The sequence below is a fragment of the Poeciliopsis prolifica genome, unplaced genomic scaffold (assembly GCF_027474105.1).
Source record: "Poeciliopsis prolifica strain line A6 unplaced genomic scaffold, Auburn_PproV2 SCAFFOLD065, whole genome shotgun sequence".
NCBI classification, from domain to species: domain Eukaryota; kingdom Metazoa; phylum Chordata; class Actinopteri; order Cyprinodontiformes; family Poeciliidae; genus Poeciliopsis; species Poeciliopsis prolifica.
The window spans coordinates 727,408-754,632 of NW_026562440.1; the positions used below are offsets into that span (position 1 = coordinate 727,408).

Consider the following 27,225-nt stretch of genomic DNA (forward strand, 5'->3'; position numbering starts at 1 on the left):
GAGAAGATGCCCGAGGTTTTAGAGCAAAACTCTTCAGCGCGGTGCAAGTGTACATATGTGTGTGCGTGTGCATGTGTGTGTGTCTGTCCCTGGGCTATCTGAGTCCTCCTGGACTTTGTGAATGAAAGTCAAACCGTAAAAGACAAAAAACAAAACCTGACCACCAGCAATATGAAGCAGAGGGCAGGCCATTTGGCTGCTCCGTGCTCACTGGTGCCTCTGCGTGAAAGCGTTGGGGAGTTGCATTTAAGGGGAGACGGAGGTGGGAAAAGACTAGAGAGAGAGAGAACCAGAGAGGAAGGGGGCATCAGGAAGTTTCAGAAAGGGTTCAGGGGTCAATTCAGCCTGCAGGCCTTGCTGATGTTTGCAGGGCTCAGAAAGTGAGGCCCATGTTGCATCATGGAAGTCCTTGGCGTGTCCTCTTTATCTTCCCTCTGACCAGACAGAAGATAAAAGAGATGTGTGGAGCCCATATCTTTGGGTTCCACACAAAAAGACACAACTACAGCTCATGCACTTTCATTCTCTGTGTAAGGAGGGGAACAATGAAAAGATTCAAGCAGTTTTAAAGAGAGATCTAGGATTCAGGACGATGTATTTCAGTCACATCATCTTCTCAAACAAGCATTTACTAATTTTAAAGATGACATCAGCAGACAACTGAGAAAATATTTTTTCTAAATTTAATAAAAAAAGAACGACTTATAATCCCACAACATGGAAGACACTCCTAAAAATTTAAAATGGTTACTTAATCATCCACTTTTCTCATCCTAAAAGCTACAAAAAGTGTTAGAACATATAGAAGTGCTTTAAGTCTTTTAACCCTAAACCATACAATGTCAGTGAATGAAGTAAGTGTAGTCTTTATGAAGATCATAAAATGTGCTCAGAGGAATTCCTGCAGCCTCCATGAACTCACCGAAGGCACATCCAGACTGAGGAAGATTGACAGCTATCTGCAGAGAGCTGAAGTGAACCTCTCGCCCCGAGAGAGTGTGTAATGTGAGACAGGTCTTGTGACAAGCACTAATCAGCTCACATTCTTGACCCCCATGGCCGTAAAGCTGACACAAAGGAATACGCAACGACACAGCTAACAACTCCACCTGTGAGTGTATAAATGTGTCATTTCAGGTAGAAGAGACAGAGAAGGAACAAGTTCACATTCAGTGAGATCCAGCTCATAAAATTCCTGAGAAGTTACTGAAATTTATGTTTAAAAGGTGCCTAAAACTAGGTGTGGGAAGCTCTCACACTTTTGTGTATTCTGAGAGTTTTAAAATCAGATCTTCGGTTGAAATCTCCCCTGATCTGTTTCTCCTGGGAAGATTGGGTCAGTCAGTGTACTGCACAGATTGTCTGGAAATAGCGTCACAGTGCTCTCCAGATTGATGTTAAGTAACAATTACTTGTCTACGGTTCTGGCTGATGTCTTTCTTTGGCATTGTGTGATAAACCCACATGCTCCCGACAAGCAAACTGCAAAGGCCCTGGCTTCAATGAAGGTAGTCATGCTTGGGGATCATGACTTAATCAAACACATTTAGAGAGAGGGGAGTGGGAGGCGGGGTAACCAAGCTGCTACTTTCCATCCTATGTCCAAAAGAAGCAGCGAGTATAATCTTAGCTTTTTCTGTTTTTTGTTAAAAGTTTAATTAATTAATAAATATAAACTTTTTAAATACAAAAGATTCAAAAGTACTCAAGGAAGATGTTCATGTTGCAGACATCTATGTGGATTTGTATGAAATAAAGCAAAAGAAACGTACTGCAATTTTAATAATTCAATTTATAACACTTGTAAATAAACACAGATGTCAGCCTACTGAAAAGGAGCATTAGACAGGCTCCTTGTCAATAAATTTTATACCTGGTGTCTTATCTTCCTCTTGACAATAGCCCATACGTTCTCCCTAAGGTTTAAGTCAGGTTTGTTGATCAATTAAGCAAAGTTGCAGTAACTGCATTGTTATTAAACCAAGTACAGGTTTAATGACAAAATCAGCATCTCCATAAAACTTGTAAGCAGAGAGCCATGAAGTGCTTCATCATTTTCTGATTGATGGTTGTGCCAACTTCTGAATTAATAAAACACATTTGGCAAACACCATAATAAAAACTAAAAATCATCCCTTACTGTGGAAACTTTAGCTTGGATCTGATGCAGCTTGAATTCTTTGCCTTTCCACTCTTCCTCCAGCCACCAGGACCTTGATTTAAGAAAAGCACATATGTTCATCTGAAAGAGAAAAGTCCAGTTGACAATGATTCAGAGGCAATCAAAAAAATTCAACAGTTGTAGATCATGTACTGTATAAGACTGTGTGGTGGCTGTTACAACGACTCCAGCTCCAGCCCATAGTCTTGAAAGGATGTCACAACTCTCTCAAGGCTGCAGTGAACCATTTGTTCTACATACGCTCACTTTCTATGAAACACTTTTTCCTTTCACTTAACCTTCCATTAACATCTTTTGAAAATAGCTCTCTGAAAGCCCAGCATTTTTTAGCAACGGAATAGTATAGCTTGTGCTCATTCAAGATTGCTGTTTGATGAGCAAATGTCAAGTCAGTAGTTTTCACATTAATGTGAAAGTAATGTCTTGTGTATTAGGAATCATTTTTCAATGTTTGATGTAATCGACACATTTTTTTGAGAAACAATGATCAACATTAAGAGACAAATTATTGAAAACTACTGAATTCTATTCATGTGCAACTAAATATACCTGGTTGTATCCTCCATTTAAAAAAGCTTTTAGTAACACGCAAATCAGCAGGTAAATAAATTAAAGCGGAAAAACACTAACCGAGTCCTAGAGGCATCACTTGACTGCTGGGTACAAACTACAGTGCTCTTCAGCTCACATTACGGTCGATGTGACGATCAGCTGGAGTGACAGCAGCTTTCTAGGAGCATCATCTGCAGCGGATAAGACAAGTTGTAGCCTGAAAACAAACAAAACACACCCACAGATGTGCACACACACAGTGTGTCTACTCAAGAAGAACCAACAATGTTCACTTCAGTCATCCAGGTATGGTTTATTGTTCTCCAAAATGCACTGACACAACACAGAGCACGGACAAAAGGGAGCATAAAAATAAAAAATAATAATAAAAATCAGCAGCAACAATGTTTCTAAAAAAAAACAAAAAAAAACTGTTATTAAAGCTAGTAACTTACAATATATTTCACCATGTTTAGTGAAGAGCAGGAGACTCATATTTACAGTGGAGACATGTTTCTGGTTCCACTATTTTGAGAATCAACTCATAATGACACAGAAGTGATACATGGTAAAGGTCTGCAACTAGAAAAATGTAAACCAGCCACAGTAGAAATCAAAATCTTAATTAAACCTTTGTGGCAAATCGGTAAATGTGTTATTCCAGTGTCTCGCATTAAGATTTTGACTGGCAAGTGATTGACAAAGTTGAACATGATCAAGATTTTTCCATGTTTACATCTTACCGAACACAGCATATTTAAAAAGATATTTTTACAAGACAAAATTCATTTATTATTCCACAGACTTTTCATTGCTTTAAATATATTACAGTGATTCTAATTCAACATGCACAAAATGCAAGGTAAAGAGCAAAGGGCAAAGATTTTTCTCTGAGAGTCATAAAAATATCTCCGAACTGTAAAAGGGCCGTTTACAAATGCACGCTTGAGGCTTTCTCAGATTTCTGCACAGAGATGACTCTACTCCTGAGACATTTCTTTGCACTAATCTATTAAATAACTCAGCTATGACTAAATTCAACAACAAACATTGACTTTCTCTGAGTATTTTGCTTATGCACCTTTGCATAGAGTCCCCTAATGCTGTTGTTCTTAGGCTGGTTTTTAGACTTCGGTTTTTAAATCATAGCCGCACAGTTTTACGTCAGTTAATCTGTGAGCTTCTTGAGTAATGAGAAACAATAAATGGGATGATTATATAAGCCTCTGTCAACAATGATGTCTTCCTGACACAGAGTTAATGTAATGAAGATATTGTGGGACTGAGTGAGAGGAGTGGAAAAGCAACAGCATTGTAGTGAATTATTACCTGGTACCGTTACACCGTTCCCTGCACAAAACGACTCACAATCAATGAGGTGAAGAGGGAAAACTTTACACTAATAATCTGATACTTCAAAAGTGGTTAAAGGTCTGTGATGAAATGAATAATCTGATTTCACTCTATAGTGGATGTAAAAAGTCTACACAGTCCCAATAAAATGGGAGTTCTTTCTGATGGCAAAAAAAAAAAGAAAGATTTTCAGTTGTCTTTCCACCGTTAATGTGACATAGACCCAATATTGTTCAATTGAAAAAAAAATGTTAAGGGAAACCTGCAAAAAAAAAAATCAAAAAACTTGCAACAACCTGATGTTAAACATAAAATGAATACATTGATGAAACACGCCTGCCATCGGTTATAGTAAATCTGAAATAAAGTTAAACTTTATTTCCTGTTTTAAAATGATGTTCTTGTCATTCTTGTTATCATCCTTTCCTGCATATTTTAGATAGTTTACTTTACAAAGGTATCAGTCAGGAAAAGTGGAAACTCAGACCTGTCAGCTTTATCTGTATACATGTCATAGTTACAACAGTCATTGAACAAAGATGGGAACTTAAGATTGAAAACTTAATCTGGTTCATACTAATTCTCCTTTGACAACAATCACTTCTCCATATGTCTGGACAGAGCAGTAAAGTGGTTAAAAAAGAAGACAATTCTTGGAAAGAAAATCTCAAGGTCCGGCTAAAGCCTTCATAGACCTTGTGGGAGGAGAAGAATAAGTTAAATACAACATAAATATATTTATGTTTGGTACAAAATGTATGGAGCATTTCTAAAGATCCTAACACCCAAATTGAAACATGGTGGTAGAAACACCATCATATGGGCTTAGATGTCTCGTCTTTCTGCTATAAAGCAGAAGATGAAGCAAGGTTTTGTTTTCCTGCATGATTTTTTCCCCCCAATGTAATTCACAAAACAATTATCTTAATTCTCCTCTGGTATTAACAGAGGAGATTTAAGATTCTGAAATCAAAGAGCTCCGAAGGTCACCTATAGTAGGTTTCTAGTAGACCTACTATAGATGAAATATGTCTTTCACATTTGGATAACTTTTGTAAAGTAAAGGAGGCAAAAAGTTAAGGTAAGATGTAGTAGGCTATAAGTCTCAAACAAAAAAAACTAATCCTGAATTAAACCATGTTTTAACATATTATTAATTTAAAGGTATCCACATTTGGTCAACGTTTTCTTCTTTTACATGTTTCCCTCAAGCACATTTGTTTTATAGTTGAATTGTGTAGAATACTTGTTACTTTAACGGTGGAAAGAGTTTAAAACAATTCATCATGGTTTCATTTGCATTCATAAAAAACCTGACATTTTCACAAGGGTGAGCTAACCACCGTAGCATGTGGGAATTTGAATGTCTGGCTGTGCATCTATTTGGCCCAGTCCACAGTGGCAAAGAAGGGGTGGGACTTAATGTCATCAACTCCTCCCACGCCGGCTCCCAGTCTCTCCATTGGGTTATACTGGAGTAACTGGATCACAACAAACAAACAGAAAACAGCATTTAGATAGTAATTGGCAAAGGAAATGAAATGTAATAAGGAAAAATACTCAAGTAATACATGCAAATATACATACAACAGGAAATTCACCTTCATGGCTCAACCACATATCATTTCTGTCAGATTTATTATGCATTAAGCAGAGGGAAATCCACATTAATGTACATCTAAAGATTAGCAGTTCTGAGGATTTGCAATTAGCTTTAAGACATCAGCATGGTGCCAGCAACATTATTAAGGACATATCCATCAAGAGGAGTCTGTGTTTCATTATCTGCCTTAATCTGTCTGGAAACATTCATACACTGATGATCATTTAAGGTAGTTATTAAACCCTGTTTTTTGTTTTCATACAAAAACACTCCACACCACTGCTTAGTCGTAATCATATTAAGCTTAAATATTTTTTATTTTTATTTTAAGGTAATTAACAAAAAGCACTTGTTTCACAGAAATAAAAACATGTTGAGAGCTGTGTGACAGGCAAAAAATATCAGCAAAGCCAGTCTGTTTTTTAAGCAGAAAGTAATATTAAGTTAAACAACCAAAAATATGACGAGAAGCGAGATTTGCCAATAACTCACTAGGCCCGTCATTAGATAGAATTTGCTGGTGCCAGGTTACACTTTGCATTGTTTTAGATCCATTATTTAGGTTATTGATCTATCAGATTGGTGCAAAAAGCTATTACTCCTATTCAGCTTTGAAGTGTTTCAGAAACCTCTGATCATCAATGTAAATTCTTTTAAAAAAATACTTCTTCACAAATGTGAACTGTGGACACCAATGTTGAGGAAGTCTCTGCTTACTTCAACATGTTTTGCAAGACTGTGCAAAAATTGCTTGTGTCAGATTTATGGGCTTTCCAGAAATGTGCAAATACAACAGTTCAAGCCATATCCCTAATACATATTCCTTTCAAGTAAAAGAAAAAGTGATTCATTACATTAAGTTTTTAGTATTAAAATTTATGTAATTAATTAATCAAAATAAATGTGCTGAGGTCCTGACCCTAGGAATTATATTATAGGAAGATACTTAAGGAGGTTGTGATGTTGAAATTATTTTCAGTCAGGACAGTGCCAGAGCTGCTGTTGGTGGTCGGTGCATGTGTTTTTTGTTTTTTTTCTTTTCAGGTTATTTAACACAGCATCCAAATGGTGTACTCAAAATCAAAAGTCTTTGAACCAAGCAACATTTTTCAAATCTGTTATTATCCAATTTCAGGGATAATTCCCTTATTTGAGCTACTGTTGCCTTTTTTCCATGAAGCAGTCTGTCCATTTTTCTTTGAAGGCATTTTCAATCCAAACAACTGCAATTAAGTGATTGTTTTCTCTTTTTCCAAACATTCTCCATATAAACCTGAAAGAGGACTAAGTGAGAAAAATCCCAGCGCATTCCTGTTTTGGAAATTCTCATATAATACTGACAACCATGCTACGTTTTTAACCATTAATCTTAATTGATTTGCTATTTGTGTTAAGCAACTGATCATTTGTGCCTAATGAAGTATTGAATATAAAGTCAACATTTCCCCACAAAGAACAAACTAAAAGTAAAACCAGTTAATAGAGTTGGGAAATCCTCGTTTTGTTGTAGGTGTTCCCTCTCACCTGCTCCAGCAGAGATCTGGCCTCCTCTGAAACACACTCTGGGATGTTGAGAGCTGTGTGACGGCCAATTCCTGCTGGATGGCAGCTCAGCAGCGACTGTGCACAGGGTAGCAGGAGTGGAAAGAGGAGAGGCAGATAACCATCAATGTAAAACACAGAATGGTCTGACACCCGCAGAGTCTAAGTCAGCAGTAAAGCATCGGAGCTGGACAGACAGGAGGAGACCAGACAGTCAGAACACCTGAAACAACACTGATCACGCAAACAGCAGGTTAATGATCTCACTGCTGTTGGTCTTCCTTGGAACTGTTGTGGGAGTCAGACAGAGGGAAAGTCACAGAAAGAGTAAAAACATTATTGTTTTTGGTCAGGTTGTACTTTACTCATGCTGAGCATTTTAAGTTGTTTTTTAAAGTTTGACTTTTTAGCTGCAGAATATGGACCTTCTGTCAACATAATTGACAATAATAACTCATCTCTGCTTCAGCAACGAAAAAGCTACAAATGCTGGAGCAAAGCATCAAGTAAAAGCCATAAGTGATGTGTATTTTCCCCCAACAGTTAGGGCTGCTGACTCTCTCTCTCTCTCCTGTGAAAGATGCTCCAGGTCTTCTGGCTGCGTTCCTACCAGCAGTTAAGACTGCTTCAGGCCAGATCTTATCCTGCAAGGATCAAGAGACACCGTGTGCGCCTGTGTGTGTGTGTGTTTCTGCCAAGGCCGCACAAAGGCATAATCATCAAAGGAGACATCTGTGCAGCGGGGTTTCTTTCTTTTTATTTGCCACCCAGGTAAATATGTGTGTATTGTTAAAACATAACATTAATTCAACACGGAGAGCAGATAGGTACACACACGGACGCACATTAGAATTTATTCAAAATAGGTAGACAATAAAAATAGAAAAGACACTGCAGCTACACTCAATGACTGCACTTGATGCTGTGGATACATTTGTTCTTCATGAAAGATTATATTTGGAATCTGCAAATGATAATTTTGCACATTGTCTTTATCACATTTTAACAGTTTACTAGGACATATTTCAACATGTTTTAAGTACATTTGATGTGATAACACCACACAAAATAATCAACCCATCAAGAGCAGCAGTTTACAATTCTTGCTGAGTGAATTCAGTTTTCATCCATTAATCTATAGACTCTGATCAGATTTCATGCCCTGATAAAGAAAAGCATCCAAACAACATGATGCCGTCACCACCATGTCTCACACTGGAGTATATGTTTATGGCTAGTCCAGACAAGTGGCTTCTAAAGGCACCTGGTTCTACTTTCTTTTTGCCAGTGGTATTGGAGTAAAGGAAGTTAATCAGTTTTGATCATGCACATAAAATCTCAGTAATATCAACAAATGCTTGTTTCGAATTATAGAAACATTTCATTTCCTCATACGTCTGTCTTGAAAGACGGTTTCTCTGATCCTTGACCAGACAAGCATCCTGAGAGCTGCCCAGGTCTTCACCTTTCATGCTGATCTGAGGTCAGCGTGCCCCAAGCCCAGTGCTGCTCCGGGAGCCAGCAGAAAGGACCGGGGAGAGCTGACCCAGTGGCCCAGCAGATGGAGCTCAGGCTGGGGGAGAAAGTCACACCGACACCCCTTGGCACTCTCCGAGAACCGTAGTAAGAGACCACAGCCAATACGCACCTCACACACAAATCTCACCCACACCCCCCAACTAACTCCACCTTCTCAAACACACACAGACACGCGTGCAGAATCACACACACCACCTGGCACAACCATAAAGAGTGTGTGAGAGCTGAAAGCCAAGACACCTACAGAAATCCCACAACACCTGAGGAACACAGTCAATACTTTTTGACTCACCGTGCCTGTCAGGAGCTCAAAGAGGATGGCGCCCAAACTCCACCAATCACAGGACGGCGTCTCCTCACTGATCCCTCCCACCTCTGAAGACAATAGCAAAAGAAGAGATGGAAATGATCAATAAAATAAAAGGGTAAAAAAATGTTCATGTTGAGAAAATATACATTCGAAATAATTCAAAACACAAAATGATTCTAAGATGTGTTATTTTCTGTATTTCCCTTTTCTAATGGTTTCAGTTTTAACTCTGCTTCTTGCCTTACTCTATACAATTTGAATAAAATGAGCACAAATAATGAACACAGTCTCTTTTTCTCTGTCTCAAACCTATTCACACACTCCAAGTGTGTCTCATCGAAGGGCAATTTGCATAATAAAAAGCAGTTAAATTGAGGAAACCTTCTGTGCTGCAACTTCACACCATCTGCATGACCTGACCCCGAACGTAAACACACTCTCATACAACACACACATGCACACACACTAAGACATGGTAACAGTCAAACACTGCATGTGTCATTTTCCGTCTTTCTTTTTTTATTTTTTACCTTAAGGTTTTGGATGAGGTTTGTGTTTGATATTTTACAATCCAGGCTGTTTTATATAAATGGATTAATTTCCTAAAAATTGTGTTTTCCATCCAAACATCAAAATAAGAAAGGTTTTAATTTGAAAAAGAAAAAAGTATTAAGCATATTGTTTTAGTTTGATCACATTTCTTTATTTATTCTTAATATATGTTTTATGTTCATTCAAAGTTTCATAAATTATTTCTTTCTTGACGATGGCAAAACTGATGCATTGAAGTTGTAACACCAGCAGTCAGGTCTTCCAAGCAAAAGAAAATACAAAACCTTCCAATAGGTGAACATTTCATAGAAGTCATAACAGCCTGACAGCCGTCGTTACTGAAGGCTGCAGGACTCCGCAGCTGAACGATACTAAGAGTGACATTCATTCATAGCTGCTGTATGGTGGCGCCGCTGGGTACCAGATGGCCTCATGTGTTGCTCAGCTTGCCTCTTCCCCACTCTCCAGAGGGATGGGGGTGAGGGGAGCTGGTCACCCAGAGGGCCGGGACCCAGGGTCACGGTTGTGTGTGCCCAGGGACCAGGCTCCTCAGATGGGGGTGCATTTTAGACAAAGACCCCTCATTTCCTGGAGGCTGCCGGAAAACTCCGGGGCCCTGTGCAGCTCTCTTTGCAGCCAAGGTTGGAGAGGCCTACGGTACCACTTGAATGTCTCACACACACGGATAGATGCACACACAGAGCTAACTGAGCAGCCAGTCTTTAGGGCTTCCCAGGACCACTGTTTTGACAGCCAAGGAGAGAAGATCGTCATTGAACGGACCAGTGATACCTGTGTAGTTATGAGCCGGAGGCAAGATGCTGGACATACACACGCGTGTGCGTCTCAGAGCAAGGTCGATGTCATCACAATGGATTAATGTCTAAGGAGCTGCAGGGGGAGTACAGTGGAGCTGGCTACACTTACTGCTCTGTCAGAGCGAGGAAGAGAGGAAACAGGATGGAGAAAAGTGGGTAGAAAAGGGGAATTAGCAGCATCCATGAGCCCATTGTTGCAAGCGGGACTCATGGTGTGTTACCTGCTGTTTTCTTGAACAATTAAGACTTTTACACACCTAAAAGACATAACGTGTACAACAGCACAAAGTTTCCAGCTTGTGGCCTCTTCTCCTTCCCTTTCCACCCAACGGTGACCTTCTCTCCGGCTTTGTATCTTAATCACACTGCATCTCATTTCTCATGGGTGCCATAAGGAACTTTCTCTCTTCTCCTCGTAGACCGACTTCCCTAAAAACTTAACTGACGGCCGTCATAGAAAGAGGAAGTAAACTACATGCAGGTGGGAAGTAATGAAAGCTTTCACGAAACACTTCTAAACAATACAAAGGACTTAACATAAGATATTCAGGGGTGAAGACACAATAGGCAACACACACACACACACACATAGTTTGCAGAGTTTGCCAAAGGCAACACAAGAGACAAAATAGCCTTTTAACAGTAAAGTATGCCAATTTAAACAAACACAAATAAAATCAGATGAATAAAATGAGTAGAAAACACAAGAACATTTTCATAAATAAATAGGTTAGCACCTGTCAAGCATTTAGACATTTTGTTGTGATTTACTGGAAAAAGTAATCAAGGAACAAATGTAACTTACAAAGAAGACATAAATTACATTTGAGACAATTTAAAGTTAAACTATGTAAATAGATACAAGTTTTTTTTTTTTTTTAATGTTTTGGCACTGTTGGCTTTATTAAAAATAAAGATGGGAAAGACATGCAGACTGGGAACTGAACCCAGGACAACTAAATAGCCTATGAATATGATGCACCTGCACTACCAATTGAGCCACCCAGCACCAAGTAGACAAGTGTTTTCAAACTATTAATACATTAATTAAATTATTTTTCTTTGATCAGCTCTATTGGTGATTGACAAGTTTCTACACAATTTTATAGCAGACAGTAATATAGTTTTCAGGTGATTATCATCATTGCTGTTAATTAAAAGCCAACATTCTAATCAATTTTCTCAAAATACTTAAATATTAATGTATTACTATGAAATAAGTCATAATAGTTTTAATTAAGTACTAACAAATGTTAGTATCTTTCATTTTATCTAATGTCTCATCTTTCTAAAGCAATTCTAATTCTCCACTCTAACTTCAGACTATGGAATCTTGAATTACAAATGAAATGTAAACTTCATCTGAACAGAGAACTTTAGACCTTTTAGCAGCAATCGAGTCCTTTTTTCTCCTAAACACATGTGAGATTGTTCTGACACTGTCTGAAGTTTAGAAGTGGCTTAACACAAGCATTGCAACAGGTGAAATCCGCATATATCTGTGTCTGATGCTTTTAAAATGTCGCCTTCAGCCTCTCACTTCACAGCCCAAGCTCTGTGACTAGGTTTCCTTTTCACAGTCTTGTAAGGGCTACATTTTCCATGTTGCTAGTGTTAGGAAGAAGTGCAACTAATGCACTGAATGAATAAATAGATAAATACAATAAAATAAAGAACAAACGCACAAATGACCATGCATGTAGCTAAATGTAATGACACAACAAATTTGGCATTTATAGGAGTTTCAAAGACTTGAAATTGAGACTTTTTTAATTCATCATGACTGGAGAGAAACCCTGTAATAATCAAATTTTTTTTCTGTTCCTAACAAATTATTTTATGTGTCTTCACTGTGAAGTAAGAGAACATGCAGTTAAAAATAAAGCAGAAGTCCTGCAAGGTTATGCCTTCCTTGAACTGCCTTTCAAAACAATGAAATGATGGCCAGGCATCAAAAGAGGAACTAAACTTTATCTTCATTTAGATCATGTTTGGCTGAGTAGGTAAAAGGATCCAAAACAAGGACGATGAAGTCCTCAGTAACTGTTCCCTCAGAGAGGAAGAAAACCGAATTTCCCTTTTCTTAGACGACCAAGACAATCAGTTTCAGCTTTGCTTCCTTATAAATGGAACAATAAACAATTCCCCTTTCTGCTAAAACTAAGCTGTCCTACAGAAAAACATTAGCCATCTGATGTTTATCTGTAATGACACAAAAGTGAGAAAATAAATAAGCACAAGAGCAGGATAAACAGATTAATTCCCCATCACCATATTTTCCAAGTACACTCCCGTGTTTTTTGGGTGTGAATGAGTGTGTTTTAAAAAACATGCCGTCTTCCTTCCCACACACACTCTTACATGTACACGCACACACACGGGGTGCTTCAGTCACAGCAGGCGCCCTGCTAGGTTTCTGGCAAACACTCATAAATCTGTCATCAGGAATGAAGCCATAGCAAGAGCTGACCCTGTCTGGATAAACAGCAATACATAACAAGGGCAGCAGAGACACACACTTACTAACCTCTGCATCGGTGTGTGTGTTCTCCACTGTACTTAAATATAATGAGTGGATGCATGTATGGCATATGGACTAAAATATCAGTACGGGAAAGACATTATTTTTGCAATGTGGCGTCATCACCAAGTTTAAGGTAAACGTGAACAATGGGAATCGAGATAAAGAGAGGAAGTTGTCTGCTATTCAGTAGAATCAGTCACCCAGTCAATAAATGTCGTAGCGGTCTTTAAACTTTATGGTATTGCAACACACCCTCTGTTGGGAAATAGTATGCATTGCATCCAATAATCCACTGGGAATTAAGCGTAACTATCAAGATGCTTCACACCTTATATGAGGACTTCTTAATGTTTAGAGGGGATGTTTGCATTCACAAGAGCCAGCAGTTTAAAATGGGTGCATATAGAACATGAAATTCATTTATGATGCACAGAAGCTGTCAAATTTAAATTAAAACAAGCTAATTTATGGACGATGCACATAAAATCCAACATTTAGAGAACAAGCATGTTTGGATCAAATTCACATGTTCAGGATTCAAACGTCATCATTCACACTCAATTTACCAAAAGGCCGTCATGATGCACCATTCATACAGTTTAAAGCCCTTTTATTATTAAGCCAGAGAAAATGCTCCCATCCCATCCCATCCCATTTTTGGGGTTCCTTATCATCAGCTGGCTGAAACAAGGTTGCCACACTTTCCCTTTGTTTACAAGTAAGACAAATTTGGCTGCTCTGAAATATTTACAGAGGTAAAAAGCTCTTTCATTCACATTGTGGAAACTTAAAATATGATCACTTTTATTAAGATGAAGCCATTTTAAGACATCTGTTCTAAAGCTGCAAGAAAGCTACTGAGCAGCTAAAAGCAGCAACATTGATAGCACCAAAAAAATCAGAAGGAGTAGGAACATATTGTGCTTCTTTTCCAATAAATAAGTGGTTATCATATTAAACTTTTTTTTGTTTTAATTTTTTCTGTGTAAAACAGAGATAATGGAACATGTTTTTTTTTTGTTAAGATTTTGTAGATGGAAACTCATGCCTAATTACCACTTAGACTCTAAGGTGCATAATTATAATATACAGGCTCCAAATGTGAGCTTTCCATCTTTCTCAAAAAGGGATCTACTAAAAGAAATGTAACTTCTACACAAAATAAGGATTTAGCATTCCTAGTCAGAGTGGATAAATAAGACAGATAAGCAGAAGGTAAAAGTGTGTAAAAGTGAATAAATATGGAGTTTTCAATGTGCTCAGAATCCAGAGTAATCTGCAGAAATAACTTAAACATAACAAGCAGTGCAGTTTGCATATGTACCCACAGAGCAATATATTAACGAGGAAAAAAATTGTAATCAATTGAAGTTTGATGAATGAACAAAAATACTCCCTCACACACACAGAAGTGCTAAATAGGAACTTGAAGCTGTAGTCTAGCAGCAGTTTGTTTTAGGCAGCTTTTAAACAGCATGCCAGAGCTGCCACAGGTCAGCTGGGGGCGACACACCGGGTTACAGGGCTGAATGCAGCACAACACCACCCTCTACAGGACAACATCTGAACTACAGTGAGATCAAGTGAATTTAGGAGATGGAATATTCAAACGTAAAACACCACCACTGTTTTTGTTGTTTGCTTCAGATTTTCATTAATAAATATTCAAGCTACATTAGATTGAATTTGGAAGTTCATCTGAAGTTTTCACAAGAAAAAACCAGATCTGTCTTTGGTTTGGTACAGAGGGAATGAGCATGGATGTGCAATTCAATTTTACACATCATATGAGTTTTAGATCCTTGAAGGAAAGCCATCACCAGAAGTTTCAGTTTATGTGATGGCTATAGTTTGAACGCAACACTATCTTCATTAAGTACAACTCTGCCTCAAACTAAATAATTGGCCAGTGATTAGAAAATTTTCCTTTGTGATCAGATGGTCAAATACCAAAAAAAAAAATATTTTGTTGACCCAGTTCATTAAATTCATTAAAAAAGAAGAATTTGAAGCCTAGAAATGAATCTCATACTTAAATTCAATTTTATGTTTGACAAAGATCAGATAAGGGTTAGAGGCAGATGCTGTGAAGCAGATATTCTTGAAATTGCTTCATTTTCTAAAAGAACATTTAGAGGAAAAAACAAATCATATGGACAGCTTACACCACAAAGACAACCAGAAATCTGTTATAGCCAAAATATCATTTATATGTGTCTTTTCGACCCAATGTTGCTGCAGAAATTAAATAATATTTGATTCACAGGAATTTAAAATAGAGCAATATTTTTTTCCTCATGTTGTTAGTGCTGCTGTTCCTTATTATTTTTGTTTCTGTAGCAAAAATAATAAAAAAAATACCAAAACAGGCAACCCAAATATTATTTTAAAAACTGATGTCTTTGCTTCATTGAAAATCTAAAAATGTAATATACTTTTAGAGTCTTTGTCAAGTCCAAAACTAATACTGATCCTATGAAAATCTAAATATTTACTTCACACTTGAAAGGGAGAATTGAATCTGGTCAGATTGCTCTGAATGAAAGCTTGATGAGCGATAGAAAGTAGCCCAAAAAAACAAAATTGTGCTTATGATGAGTAATTCAGGAAGGATTACAACATTTCTGTCTCTCACCTGGTGCACAGTACATATTGGCCATTGCTTTCTTGTCACAGGGTTCCTCCACATCACACCAACTACAAAAGTAGGTGAGCTGCACATGCCCTAAGGAGAGAAGAAAAGAAAACACTCAACTTTCCAAACTACTCAGAGACCTCTGAAGAGCTGCCTTCCTCCATTCTTTTCTATCCCTCTACAGCCCTCTGTGAGCTTTTCAAGCAAACAGCCCTGGCGATTACTCCTGTTTAGCGGCTACCCGTTAACGCTATCATTAGAACTAATGGTGTCATTAGGTAGCCGTAGCCATTAGCCTAGGCTAGCCAGACTGATGCACCACACTAGGCCGCTGATGGGCCCTTTAGAACAATAATTACCACCGGGGAGACGAAAACAGCCACTCAGCTAATTAGACGCTTGTTGATAACGAGGTGGAGAGAGATGATTGTAGGACGACTAAAGAAGTTGTTGGGGGCAATTTTGACATCAGGCTAAAACAAGCCAAAGGAGCCTTCATTCTAATAAACCAGTTTGTGATTAAGCAATAAAAGGCCATCATTGGTTAACAAAATGGCAAGAAGTCACTACGAAGGTGAGGAGAAAGAATTTTCTTTTTCTTGCAATAAATAGGCAATATATAGTGCTCTGCAAACTTATTCACACCACTGAAAGGTTTTCAGATTTTCACATTTCTCCGCCACAAACTTAGTTTACTTTATATAGAGTTTAAGACACGAAGTATTGCATAATGAACTTTTTTTTTTTTTTTTTGCACATGGAAATGTTAAGCACCACCGACAGCTTACAACACAAACTGATCAAAGTATTAGCTTAAGGTAGAAACTACAGTCCAATATTTGCAAAAAATAAGCCACCACAGAAAGTTTCTCGACACAGGCTGTTTCTCTGATGAACACAATGAACACCTTACAGCCTGATCAGTCAGCGATTCTGATGTGAAACTAAATAGGCATTTACATTCTACCACAACCAGCCATACAATTCTAGCCAATCAAGATCATTTCCTACTACTTCGTAAGTACTGCTTTGTGTTTATCCATCATATAAAATCTCAATCAAGTCATTTAAGTTTGTGGCTGTAAATAGACAAAATGTGAATATTTCTGCAATGCACTGGTGTTCAGTAACTTGCCAGCATGCTTCTAATAGAACACAGACACTAGATATACTTTTTATTTTTCTGTGCATTGTCAGTTAATCAAATAATCTCAAGTTACACTGATAAATAAAACCGTAAGCACAAATCAAAAAGGAAGCTTGAAATGTATGTAAGAGTACAATGAATCAATAACCAATATATCTAACCTTGATGGTCAAGCAGGATGTTATTGGGATTCAAGTCCCGGCAGATGATGCCCTCTTGATGCAGACAGTCCAAGGCCGTAACAATCTCTACTGCCCAACATCGCACAAACTCCTCTGGGATATGAGCTTGGGTGGCAGCCAACGACAGCTCGTCTAACTCGGCAAACAGCCGTGACACTTCTTTATCAAAGTCGCTGCCACCTGTGGCTTTATTGACTCCTGATGATTCAGCATCAAGATCTAATAAACTCTCAACGACTGTGGAAGCCTGAGTACCATTCATAGCTGAGATAGAGGTTGTGGTGGTGTCACTGAGTACTGGAGCAGAGTCTCTGTTTCCTGTCATACAAGGTTGAGATTTCTCACTTAAAACCCCTGTTTCTAAATGGTGATCACTGCTTTGACTATCATCTTGATCAAAGACTTTATCACATGCCTCAAGTCCAAATGCCAGGCTATCATCCCATAGAGAAGTACATGCAAGACTATTGTCACAAGTTGCAGAGGCTGTAGAGAAAGATGAAAGTTCTTGTTCTAGATGCTGCTCCTCCAGGTCCTCATGCTGGCTATGTAGCTGTAAGACATCAGGCTGGATGCACTTTTGAGAAGTGGCTGCAGCTTCAAGGCCCAAACATACCCCTGAAGGTTCTGATTCCTCCCGTGTAAAGTCTGCAGTCGTACTTATTACAGGAAGATTGACCAACAAGTCAGGTGGATGACCCTCATCTTCGACTACTGCCTCTTCAAATGAGATAACAGGCACTGACTCATTAGACTCCTTATCGCTACTATCTAACCCCCACAACTCCAAGCTTGGGCCCTTTACTTCCTGAGCCAGCTTTGGTAGCTCCTCTGTGACATCTGAACCTAGGTCAGACGCAGAAAACTGAGGGGGCTGCTTCTGAGAATGCCAGTGCTCTCCCAAATCGAGGCCAGTGACCTCACTAGCGCTGTCTTTGCTGTCAATGCGGAAAAATTCCATTGGTGTGTGTTTGGACTGATCCAAAGAGAGAGGCTCTGTGGGGGATCGTAAAGGACTGAAAACTTCACTGTGATCATGTCCTTCACTGCGGGTCTGGTCCGTATCAAGGGTTTGGCCGCTCTTATCAGAAAACTCACTGAAGAAACCAAGTTCCTGAGAGCCTCCTGGGGAAGAAAGGCTGTCGTTGCTGAGAAGCGAACGGCTGTATGAAGACGCTGTTGCGGTTGCATTAGGCACCTCCAAAGACAGCATTTCCTGGTCACTCCTCTCATCAACCTTCTCTTCTAGTGCATCTGGTTCTACTTTTTCTTGTTCGTACTCATTGCAAAGAGTCAAATAGCTGTTTGTGCACTCCTCCTCAGAAGTCGCACCAGAGTCAGTCTGAGCTCCAATTTGGTCCCGGAGCCCTGCGGGGACAGCACTTTTAACAGGAGACATGAAAGGGATTTCCCCTTCTTTCTGAAGGCTTACAGCAAGATCTGAACCAGCATACGGCTCTGAATCACAGCTGGCAGAACCTGCATCGAGCTGTGGTATTATGTGGTGTGGAGAATGTACAGCAGTTGTATGGCTCTTCTGGATGAAAGGAATGTCAAAGCTCTCCTCTGGGCTGGAATTACGAAGGTACTTTCCGATGTGAGACCACAGCTTCCCACCTGAAGAGAAAAGAAGAAGACAGTTAAAATGAAAGAAACAAGGACTACACAAGAGGGAAGAAGAATGAAGAAGACATGGTTTGATCTCCACTAAATCAAAACTTCCAAGAAAATGTCTATTTAAGTAATTTTTTTTCTATTTCTACAAAGGTCAAATCATCATATGCATTCTTATATGCATTATATGCATAAATCCAGCTGAGTGGAACTGCTTATTTGCAATAATAGTTTTGAAGGCATTATTTTATGAATTTTAAAACAAAAAATAAATTCCGTTTTAACATCTCTAATTGTTTTGGAAGTAAACAAGTTTACTAATGTGCTGCTTAACTGGTTTCAAAATATGAGAATCCTTCATGAAATATTGAAAGAAAGATGTCTATTTGGTCAGACTGACACTTTTCAACATTATAATTTCTGTAAAATAGAAAATCTGAAGACTAAATAGAAGAGCACATCTTAAATATTTACAAAATTAATAAACGTGATTTCAAAAATCCTATTAATTTCTTGATTCAACCTTCCAGACGTTAATCTATTACAAATCAGAAAAAAAAAGAAAGGAAAAGAAAGAACCCAAGGAAGGGAATATTTAATATTTTTACAATATAATACATTAATTCCTAAAAGGTGATGGAAATTCTCTGTCTGAGAATCAGTGGTTCAAGGTAAACAAATTCTTTGCTCTGAAATTTTCATTATTATTCTTAACAAAGCTTCATTATGCTTCCTATTTAAGAATTGGCAATGGAAGTACCAAACAGTTTTGAGAGATAAACTACAGGGGTCCTTTCAGAAAGTATCTGTGGTGGGTGTGTGTAAACGGACAGACACAACTTTTAGGGGGTTGGTGGTCCAGCTATGACAGATGGAATCAGCATCTGTTGTGCGTGGCTGAAAAGAACATGGAGTTCACAGTCATGATGATAATGTCAGGGCAGTTCGATGCTTTCAGAAGTAAACCCATCCACATGCTGTCGGGTCTAATGTCACCGAAGTCATTGCCTGTCTCTTCTAATTTGGCACATTGGGATCTTGCAATGGAAAAGAATCTTGAATAACAAAACTGGAGACCAACTTTGCATTAAGGTTAGTGTTTACTACTAATGTTAGCAAAATGTAAAAATGGAGTACACCAGGTTAAAAGGGTTATGAGGGTGTTAAGAAATTTAACACCCTGTATTTCCCTGTGTTCACACAGCGTACATCCACATCCCAGAGTAAGTAGGTTGTAAGGAGGCCCAGGTGTTGCGATAGATAATGAAGCATGGCACCACCTGGTATTCAGAATAATGACCTGTGACACACACCCATCTCAATAAAACATCTGTCTGAAACAAGGGCACAGAGAGGGTAGGAGATCTGATGAGCAAAGAAAATAAGAAGCTGAGAAGATTAAGCCTCTATGTAGAACGGTTATGTCTCACCCTCAGCGTAGTGCAGCAGAAGGAAAACAGTGTCTTCAGAGATGATGAACTTTCTCAACTGCACCATGTGGGGCACAGAGAGAGGCATAATAGTCTTCTTAGCCTGCCCACAGTCACTGCTTTTCCTCAGTCCCTACAACAGAACATGTGTTGCACAACAAGATCAGACAACAAAAGGAAGGATTTTGTTTGCTGTTGGGTTCTAGTGAAAATTGAGAAACTGGCTAAGGAGAAACCTTCCATTAACAAAGTGTTGCCTGCGCCCCAGGGCAACCCAAAGTCGTTGGATTCATCAAGCTATATGCGGCATCTGATTTAAAAGAGCACCACACATTAAGTTGGCTCTGTGAGAAAGTGAGTGGGTTTCGCCTGTATGTGTGTGCGTGTGTAGTCATTTGTGCGTTAGCATCTGGCACATGTCTCACACCTGAGAGCAGAGGAGCTGACAGAGACAGGCCCATTAGAATCAATTACACCGGTCACACACAGGGGCTTCTGGCACACTTCACACTCATAGCCAGGACAACGAGAATGCAGCAAAACATTCACAAACACTCACTAGCAAAGGAATGATACTAACTTTGAGGATGAATGTCTCCTGTGTCCTCTTGTCAATGACCAGAAGAACCTGCAAAGAAAAAGCATCTTTACTTACCACATGAAAACAAATTTAAAAAACCCCCGAAAACTTACAAAAAAAATCACTTTGAAGTTGCATTCCTGTTTTAAAATTAGAGGAATGAGTAAAGACAAACAAGTGTTATAAAAACATAAATTACTGTATTGCTTATTATCATAATTGTGCTGAGAAAAAGTGTATATTATAATGATAACGAAAAGGTTTAAAAGGTCTCAAATAGATGATATTTGCAAACTAAAAAAAACTGACTGTGATTCCCACTACTGGCCTATGAGAGCAATAAGACTGAATCAATGACCATGTGTGCTGCACATCCTTTATTTTGAGACCTATGTTTATGTTTGCAGGGCTCTGGTTGCATACAGTCATTGTTTGTTTGTGGTGCATTTGTACATTTTAATCGACATTTACTTTTATTCCAAAAAATAATAAATCTTGTCAATCAGTATTTCATACCAATTTTTCTTGTCAAACTCCCGTACTTATAAACTAATTTTCAAAGATTATGTCTGAAGGACCCTTATTATTTTTGCCAAATTTTTGAATGGGTACCAGGCTTTATACATGGAACCTGAAAAATTACTGGTTGGATAAAAACAGATGGTTAGATGGTGAAATTATCAAACAAATGTATGAATTTATTTATCTGTCAATGTATGCATAAATGTGTAAATATGTACAACTTTTAGACAAAAAACATGAATACATATACTTTACTACATATGGAAAGTACTGAACATTTTACCATATCATCAAGAAATGTACACATTCTCATAAAAAGCCTAGTCATTTGTCATTCTCCTTGGCTTTCAAACATCTTCATTTTCTCACTCCATGATCCCTGATTTCCTCCCAAACATCTCCATTGCTGCTCTGGTCTCCAACCACCTCAAGGGAGAGCTTGAGCATATGTGTGTGACCCAGTGTGTGTGTTGTTCTCGCCAGGCGACCCTGACTGGGACCAAACAGGTGCGGGCTAAATAGATATGAATGGTGCTGTGAGTAAACAGAGTGGCAGTGCTAGCCAGGGTGCTAATATAATTAAGAAATAAACATCAGGGAGGAGAGGGGGGTGGGGGGAGAGAAAGGATGAGGGAGGGGCAGCAGGGTGAGGAGCTCCCGCCATCTGTCCCCTCTGTCCTCATTTAAAATAAAAACAGAGGACGTAGAAGGAGGAGGAGACCAGGTCTATTATGCGAAAATTGTTTTTGCATTGCACTTGAGCAAGTTTCTGAAATAGTGTGCGATATAACACGTGTTGGTGCAGTGTCAATGTTTTCCTTCGGGTTCTGTGTGTGTGTGTATACAGGCTGAGCATCATCGATTCAATGTTGTGTGTCATTCTCCAAGCTCCGTGCCAAGTCATTTCATGGCTGAGTGGTGAAGTTGCTTCGCCGGCAGCTGTTTGAGAGGACCAACTACCCAAACTGACCTTGTGGTAGTCATAACTGACGCTAAACATACACACACTCAGCCCTTGCCATACATCTAGTAAATCTATTACATTTTACTGCCTCAGATAAAAGAGATGGGAGAATATGGGGTAGGACACAAGGAGGAGAAGTCTGAAGATGGATACCATCCGCATTCTTGGTCAGGGGTTATGATGAAACAAATGACCTCTAGCGTGACCTGACTGTTGTCACTTTAAAACAAATCTAACCTTAAATCATGCTGCGTTGAAAGACAGATTTATTTCCTGAGCAGAGAAACTTGACCTTATAAAAGACATATGAGGTTCACTTCATGATTACATTTTGGAAAATTTGGACATCAAAACAAATCGAAATGAGTTTATGCAGGTTACAGATCTTGTAAGCTTACCTTGTTAATGACCCCTATCACCCTATAAGCCATCAGCTCATCAGATGGACTCTGCTGCCCTCCTCTGTTTGAAGAAGAACAGCACTGAGCTCCAAAGGCCTTGGCAAACAAAAAACCAGCAACATTTTAGTTTTTGCGTTTAAATTCTAACAAATGAAAAGAAATGGGATGTAAATTATGTGTTAAACAGCATTTCTTAAAAAAAGAACTCCCCTATGAACCAAGCAGAGAAGTGATCACTCACCACAGTCTGTGTTGATCCCTGACCCATATTGTTTCTCAGATGCAGACCTGAAATCTGCTCTGCACGCATCAGATACTCAGCAGTCTTCTTTTTCACCGCCTCTCGTCGTGAGGAACTAGGTTCACCTGAAAAGAGGTAATTGAAAATATTTCAATTAGTAGGATTTTTATGGCAAAGACAAAGTCAGTGAAAAAACCCTTTACTCTGAGTTAGTGCATCTTGTATTGTGTTTACACCAAAGAGGGAGACATTTAAAAGCAAATGTCAAAAGAAACTGAGCAACTTTTAGAAACCCTCTAGAAGGACAGCAAAGGATCACATTAAAATTTTAAATTGAATATCTGGCACATTATTGAAACTGTTTCAACTCTCAGGTCTACTTCCTGTAGAGAAATGTTTCTGAAGTTTCTGACCTTGTACTCCTTGAAGCAGCAAGTCAACCCCACTGCGGTAGTATAAAAATGCTGCCTGGTAGTCCTGCTCAGTTTCCTTTTGTACAGCGAAACCAATCAGTTCACTGGCTTTATTGAGGTAGTCCGACTTTACGTCCGGAGTGTTGACGCCACTGGTTTTCCTCAGACTGCGGGAGAAGAGTGGTGTTCGATTTGGCCAGCTGACCTCTGGGTTAGGGGCTGAAGAGGCGGGGACGAGGGCAGGGGATGGGGTACGGCGTTCACGCAGCGAGGGCAAACGAGGACTACAGCTACTACTGATGTTGGTGGCTTCCCCCTGTGGCTGGTTTGGGGACGTGCTACCTGAGGCCATGCCATCATTCAACTCAGCCAAAGAATCTGTATCCACTGCCAGGGAGGTCAGGTCGCTGTCACTAGAAGGGCCTGAAAGACGAGATACAAAACAGATTAATGAAACAATGTTTCACAAATAATAGTACAATATTTTTCCAAAAAATCTACTCAATTTACCCCCATACTCAGATGTGACAGTCAACTCCTCTGCACCACTGATGTCTCTTTGTACTGAAAAAAGCATGACAGAAAATATTTCATACAACAGAAAGAGAAACATTTTGGAAGAGTTTTTTGTGTATGCCTACCATCAGAACTACAGTCTGATAAACTATCAGCCAGGTAGTCAGAAAAAGGCTCAGCTGGTCCAATGAGATCTGAGCCGTCGTGGATCTCCCCACCCTAGGAAAAAAAATTGTAAATGATTAAATAAAGCTCAACTATTTGGTCTTGTACTTACTTCTGCATAAACTGTCAAATACCTTGAAGAAATCTTGTATGTGTTGACTACTGTACAGAGCAGGAATGTTTGCAGAAAACTGCAGGAGATCCTCAGAGCACTGTCTTCTTTCCTCAATCACTGACTCATCGAATCGACCTTAATATGCACAAAAACACTTAAAACGCTGTTTTTTGACATTATGCATTTACTTGAATTTATAACAGTACAGCTTTTTCACATGTACAATCACAAACAAATGTGCATTTGATTGAAATTTCAAGTGTATATTCAAGGCGTTCCAGATCATTTGTTGTGTTTTCAAAAATATCTTACCGAATACTTTGGCTTTTGCAAAGGGAGGAAATAGCTCTGAATGGCTACATACATTTTTGTACAGCTGCCAGAGGTTCTGATGTAGCTTCCGGAAATCACTGTATCTCTTCCATACTATTATCTGTGGCAAGGGAAACAGAGAGAGACAGAGAGGAAGCCAACTAAAGAAAACCAATCAATATGTTTTAAAGTACCGGTTTATTGATTAATTAAAAGTCGTGCATGAATGCAATTTTATTATGTCTAAATTGTTCAAATACATATTCTGAGTTGCTAAAGCCCAGTTCACACTACATAATTTTTTGGCCCGATTTTGCCCGTACGACAATCTTAGAATGATGTTACATCAATTTTTTTTACATACTTTTGCCATTTCGTAAAGAATTTGGCTTATCGTACAACTTAAATGTCTTTATTAATTTGTATTTGTTTTCTAAATAAACCTTCAAATTCAAGCTACATCACCAAATAAAGAAATTGCACACAACTAAACAGTAATCTTATGTTGAGATTAAATTTTGGCTTTCAAAAATCTCACCCTTTAAGTTGGTTCAAAGGGAAACTAAGCAGATCACCAGTGCTGACCAGAAGGACTATTCAGTTATTGAGGAATGTAGTGCTTCGAGACAAAACTTAGTCTCAGAGAAACAGATGTAATTGACATCATGCTTGCTGAATTAGCTCTGGGCCCAGGCAACGCTGAATTCCTCTCGTTTTAAATGGATGCTTGTGCTTTTAATGCACATTAATGGATACACAATAAAGTGGGGAGATGAAGCTTTGCAGACATGAGACAGAAAGCTATGTCGCCATGAGTGTGAACTGAACATTTCTGTTGTTGACAAAAAGACCATCAACTTGCAATAATTAGAAAGATACGAAAGAAAAAATTGTTCAAAAACATTCTCTATGTAAGGCCCAAAATGTTACTTAAAACTATTGTAATATAAACAGTGTCGCTTTAGATGGTAAAATCTTGTTTATAAAGTTAAAAAAAACAAAAAGAAAGCTTACTTTTACCTAGTCCCTTTACCAAGTTGTTTTCACTACTTGCATTTTTTTAAATAGATACAAATGAATGCTATGGTAAAAATAAACGACACATTTTACAATAAAAACTGTAAAAAAAAAAATAAAAATCCGTAAATAGAAATACAAAAATATAAGCATTTACCTCTTGGACATCTTCTGGGTTCTTCCGAGAGATTAACTGTAAGAAGGAGAAAAAGCAGAATTAGGGATTTTTATCACGATAGAGACTTTCTAGACGGGCAGTTGCAAAGACAAGCGGGGCAGACAACCCAAAGTGTCACAATGGCTTCATTATGAAGCAAATGACGAAAGGCTTGTGTGTTAGAACGGGACGTCTCCAAAATCTTGATATGCAACATGGCAGCTAGGGGGAGACAAACAAACTCAACTCCTCTGTCAGCTGTTATTCAAACTATTGCTAAGCTCTGTTGCTTGAAAGAATAATGAAATAACTGTCACATTTCATTATTGAAAGGGTAGCTTTCAATATTTAGGAGATACTTTCGAATTAGCAATCAGAAGTAAAAAAAAAACTGTAAAATGTGACAAGGAAGAATAAACAATCACAAAATTCTTTAAAACAAGAAAATACTTTGGCATTTCAGGAGCAATTTTCACTTTAGGGTCTTACAGTCGGATTTAATAGCTTCATGGGGTAAAATCCAGTTTGGCAGTAGGCTTTAGTTTCACAAAGTGCTTCACTTCATGATGGGATGTTATTGCCACGGTAACTTATGTGGTAAGTCTAGATTGAAATATAATAACAAATGAACAGGCGTGTTCGTTTTAATGTATCTTGTCACCATTGTTTAACATTTAACTTTATTTAAGCTCAACAGGAGTTGCACATTTTAAAAATAATTTACTAGTAAATTAAATTTCTTCTTAGTAGAAAATAAAACCCACGTTTCAAAAGATTTATTTTGCAATAAATCATTCTCGGCATTTTCTTGGTGTTCTAAAATAATTGTGCAATCTTAATTATGATAATGTTGCATAATGTCCTCAGGTTTATTTTTACCCAAGCAAGCATGCCTTGCCAGGAGGATTATTTTGTGTCAGCATGTTCTTGTGAAAAACACACAGTTCCAGATACATACATGTTAAGGGACAACAGCCAATTATTTAAGAAATATTATATTCCTATGCTAATATGGTATTTAGATAAACCACATTTTTGCTCCTATTGTTATTATTTCACCACATATCAGATATAGAATGCTTGTTAATTACAGGGTGTATAGTTCTTGTGGGTAAAAGCGAAAGTGATTCTATTCTTTAGGCTGTGATTTACTTGAGGAGTCTATGATCTCAATTAATATCTATTAATGCAAATATATTGTGAACCATTAATGTGACAACCAAAAACACACAACTGTTTTGTCCAGCTTTAGATTAATCCAGTCACTCTGTGTTAACAATATCTTAAATTTAATATGTAGCAGTCTGATTTGTAATAAATGTTGTTTTATTAAACATTAGAAGCTAGCCACTCAGAAATGCCACCCAATACTTAAAGCATTGGAGTTGGGAAGGTAATATGAGTTGTTAAAATAGGAAAGTCGTCCTCGACGGCTTAAATTGCTGTAATCACAACATGAAATCTTCATCTCATTGGCTTTACTAGCACAGCTCAAGCTAGCCAGCTAGCTAACAACATTTAGCATTTCCGGAGCTGTCACAAAGGCCAGCTTCGGTTTACTCACCCTGGCTGTGACCTTATACACAGTGTAGCCTTTCTGGTGCCGTGTAGGATCTGTCACTGTATAAAACCGAGCGAGTTCTCCTCTGTCCCGCTGTGATATCATTCTGATAGTGACAACATTGCCGAAGCTATCAGCCGGCTAGCCGTACACGTTCATTCTGTAGTCACAATCGGTGTGAAGTCTAAACTAGAGCGCCTCCTTGAGGAAAAACAATGGTACTACGTGTAGTACTGGAACTGGGGAGACAGTGCGATATACAATAAATAAATGAATTA

At 38.4% G+C, this 27,225-nt stretch overlaps 1 protein-coding gene across 1 annotated transcript; it reads right to left on the bottom strand.

Annotated features, from left to right (window-relative positions):
• Positions 1-3,027: 3,027 nt before the first annotated feature.
• On the bottom strand, positions 3,028-27,099 carry rps6kc1 (ribosomal protein S6 kinase polypeptide 1). Its single transcript, XM_055020097.1, has 16 exons — positions 26,951-27,099; positions 25,387-25,422; positions 24,213-24,333; positions 23,920-24,035; positions 23,746-23,839; positions 23,615-23,668; positions 23,105-23,527; positions 22,692-22,816; positions 22,448-22,546; positions 20,564-20,611; positions 19,984-20,116; positions 16,919-18,556; positions 15,611-15,700; positions 9,064-9,146; positions 7,215-7,310; positions 3,028-5,568 (listed from the first exon to the last, which is right to left on the bottom strand). Exons 1-16 carry the CDS (start codon positions 27,050-27,052, stop codon positions 5,467-5,469), a joined length of 3,360 nt encoding a protein of 1,119 aa, XP_054876072.1. The 5' UTR covers positions 27,053-27,099; the 3' UTR covers positions 3,028-5,466.
• Positions 27,100-27,225: the final 126 nt, after the last annotated feature.

Coding starts and splice junctions, on each gene's coding strand:
- rps6kc1 (XM_055020097.1), bottom strand. CDS start 27,052: ATGATATCACAGCGGGACAGAGGAGAACTCGCTCGGTTTTATACAGTG. Junction 24,334..25,386: donor ACCCAGAAGATGTCCAAGAG/GTAAATGCTTAT, acceptor CCCTTGCCACAG/ATAATAGTATGGAAGAGATA. Junction 18,557..19,983: donor TCTGCTGCACTACGCTGAGG/GTGAGACATAAC, acceptor TTTTCTCTTCAG/GTGGGAAGCTGTGGTCTCAC.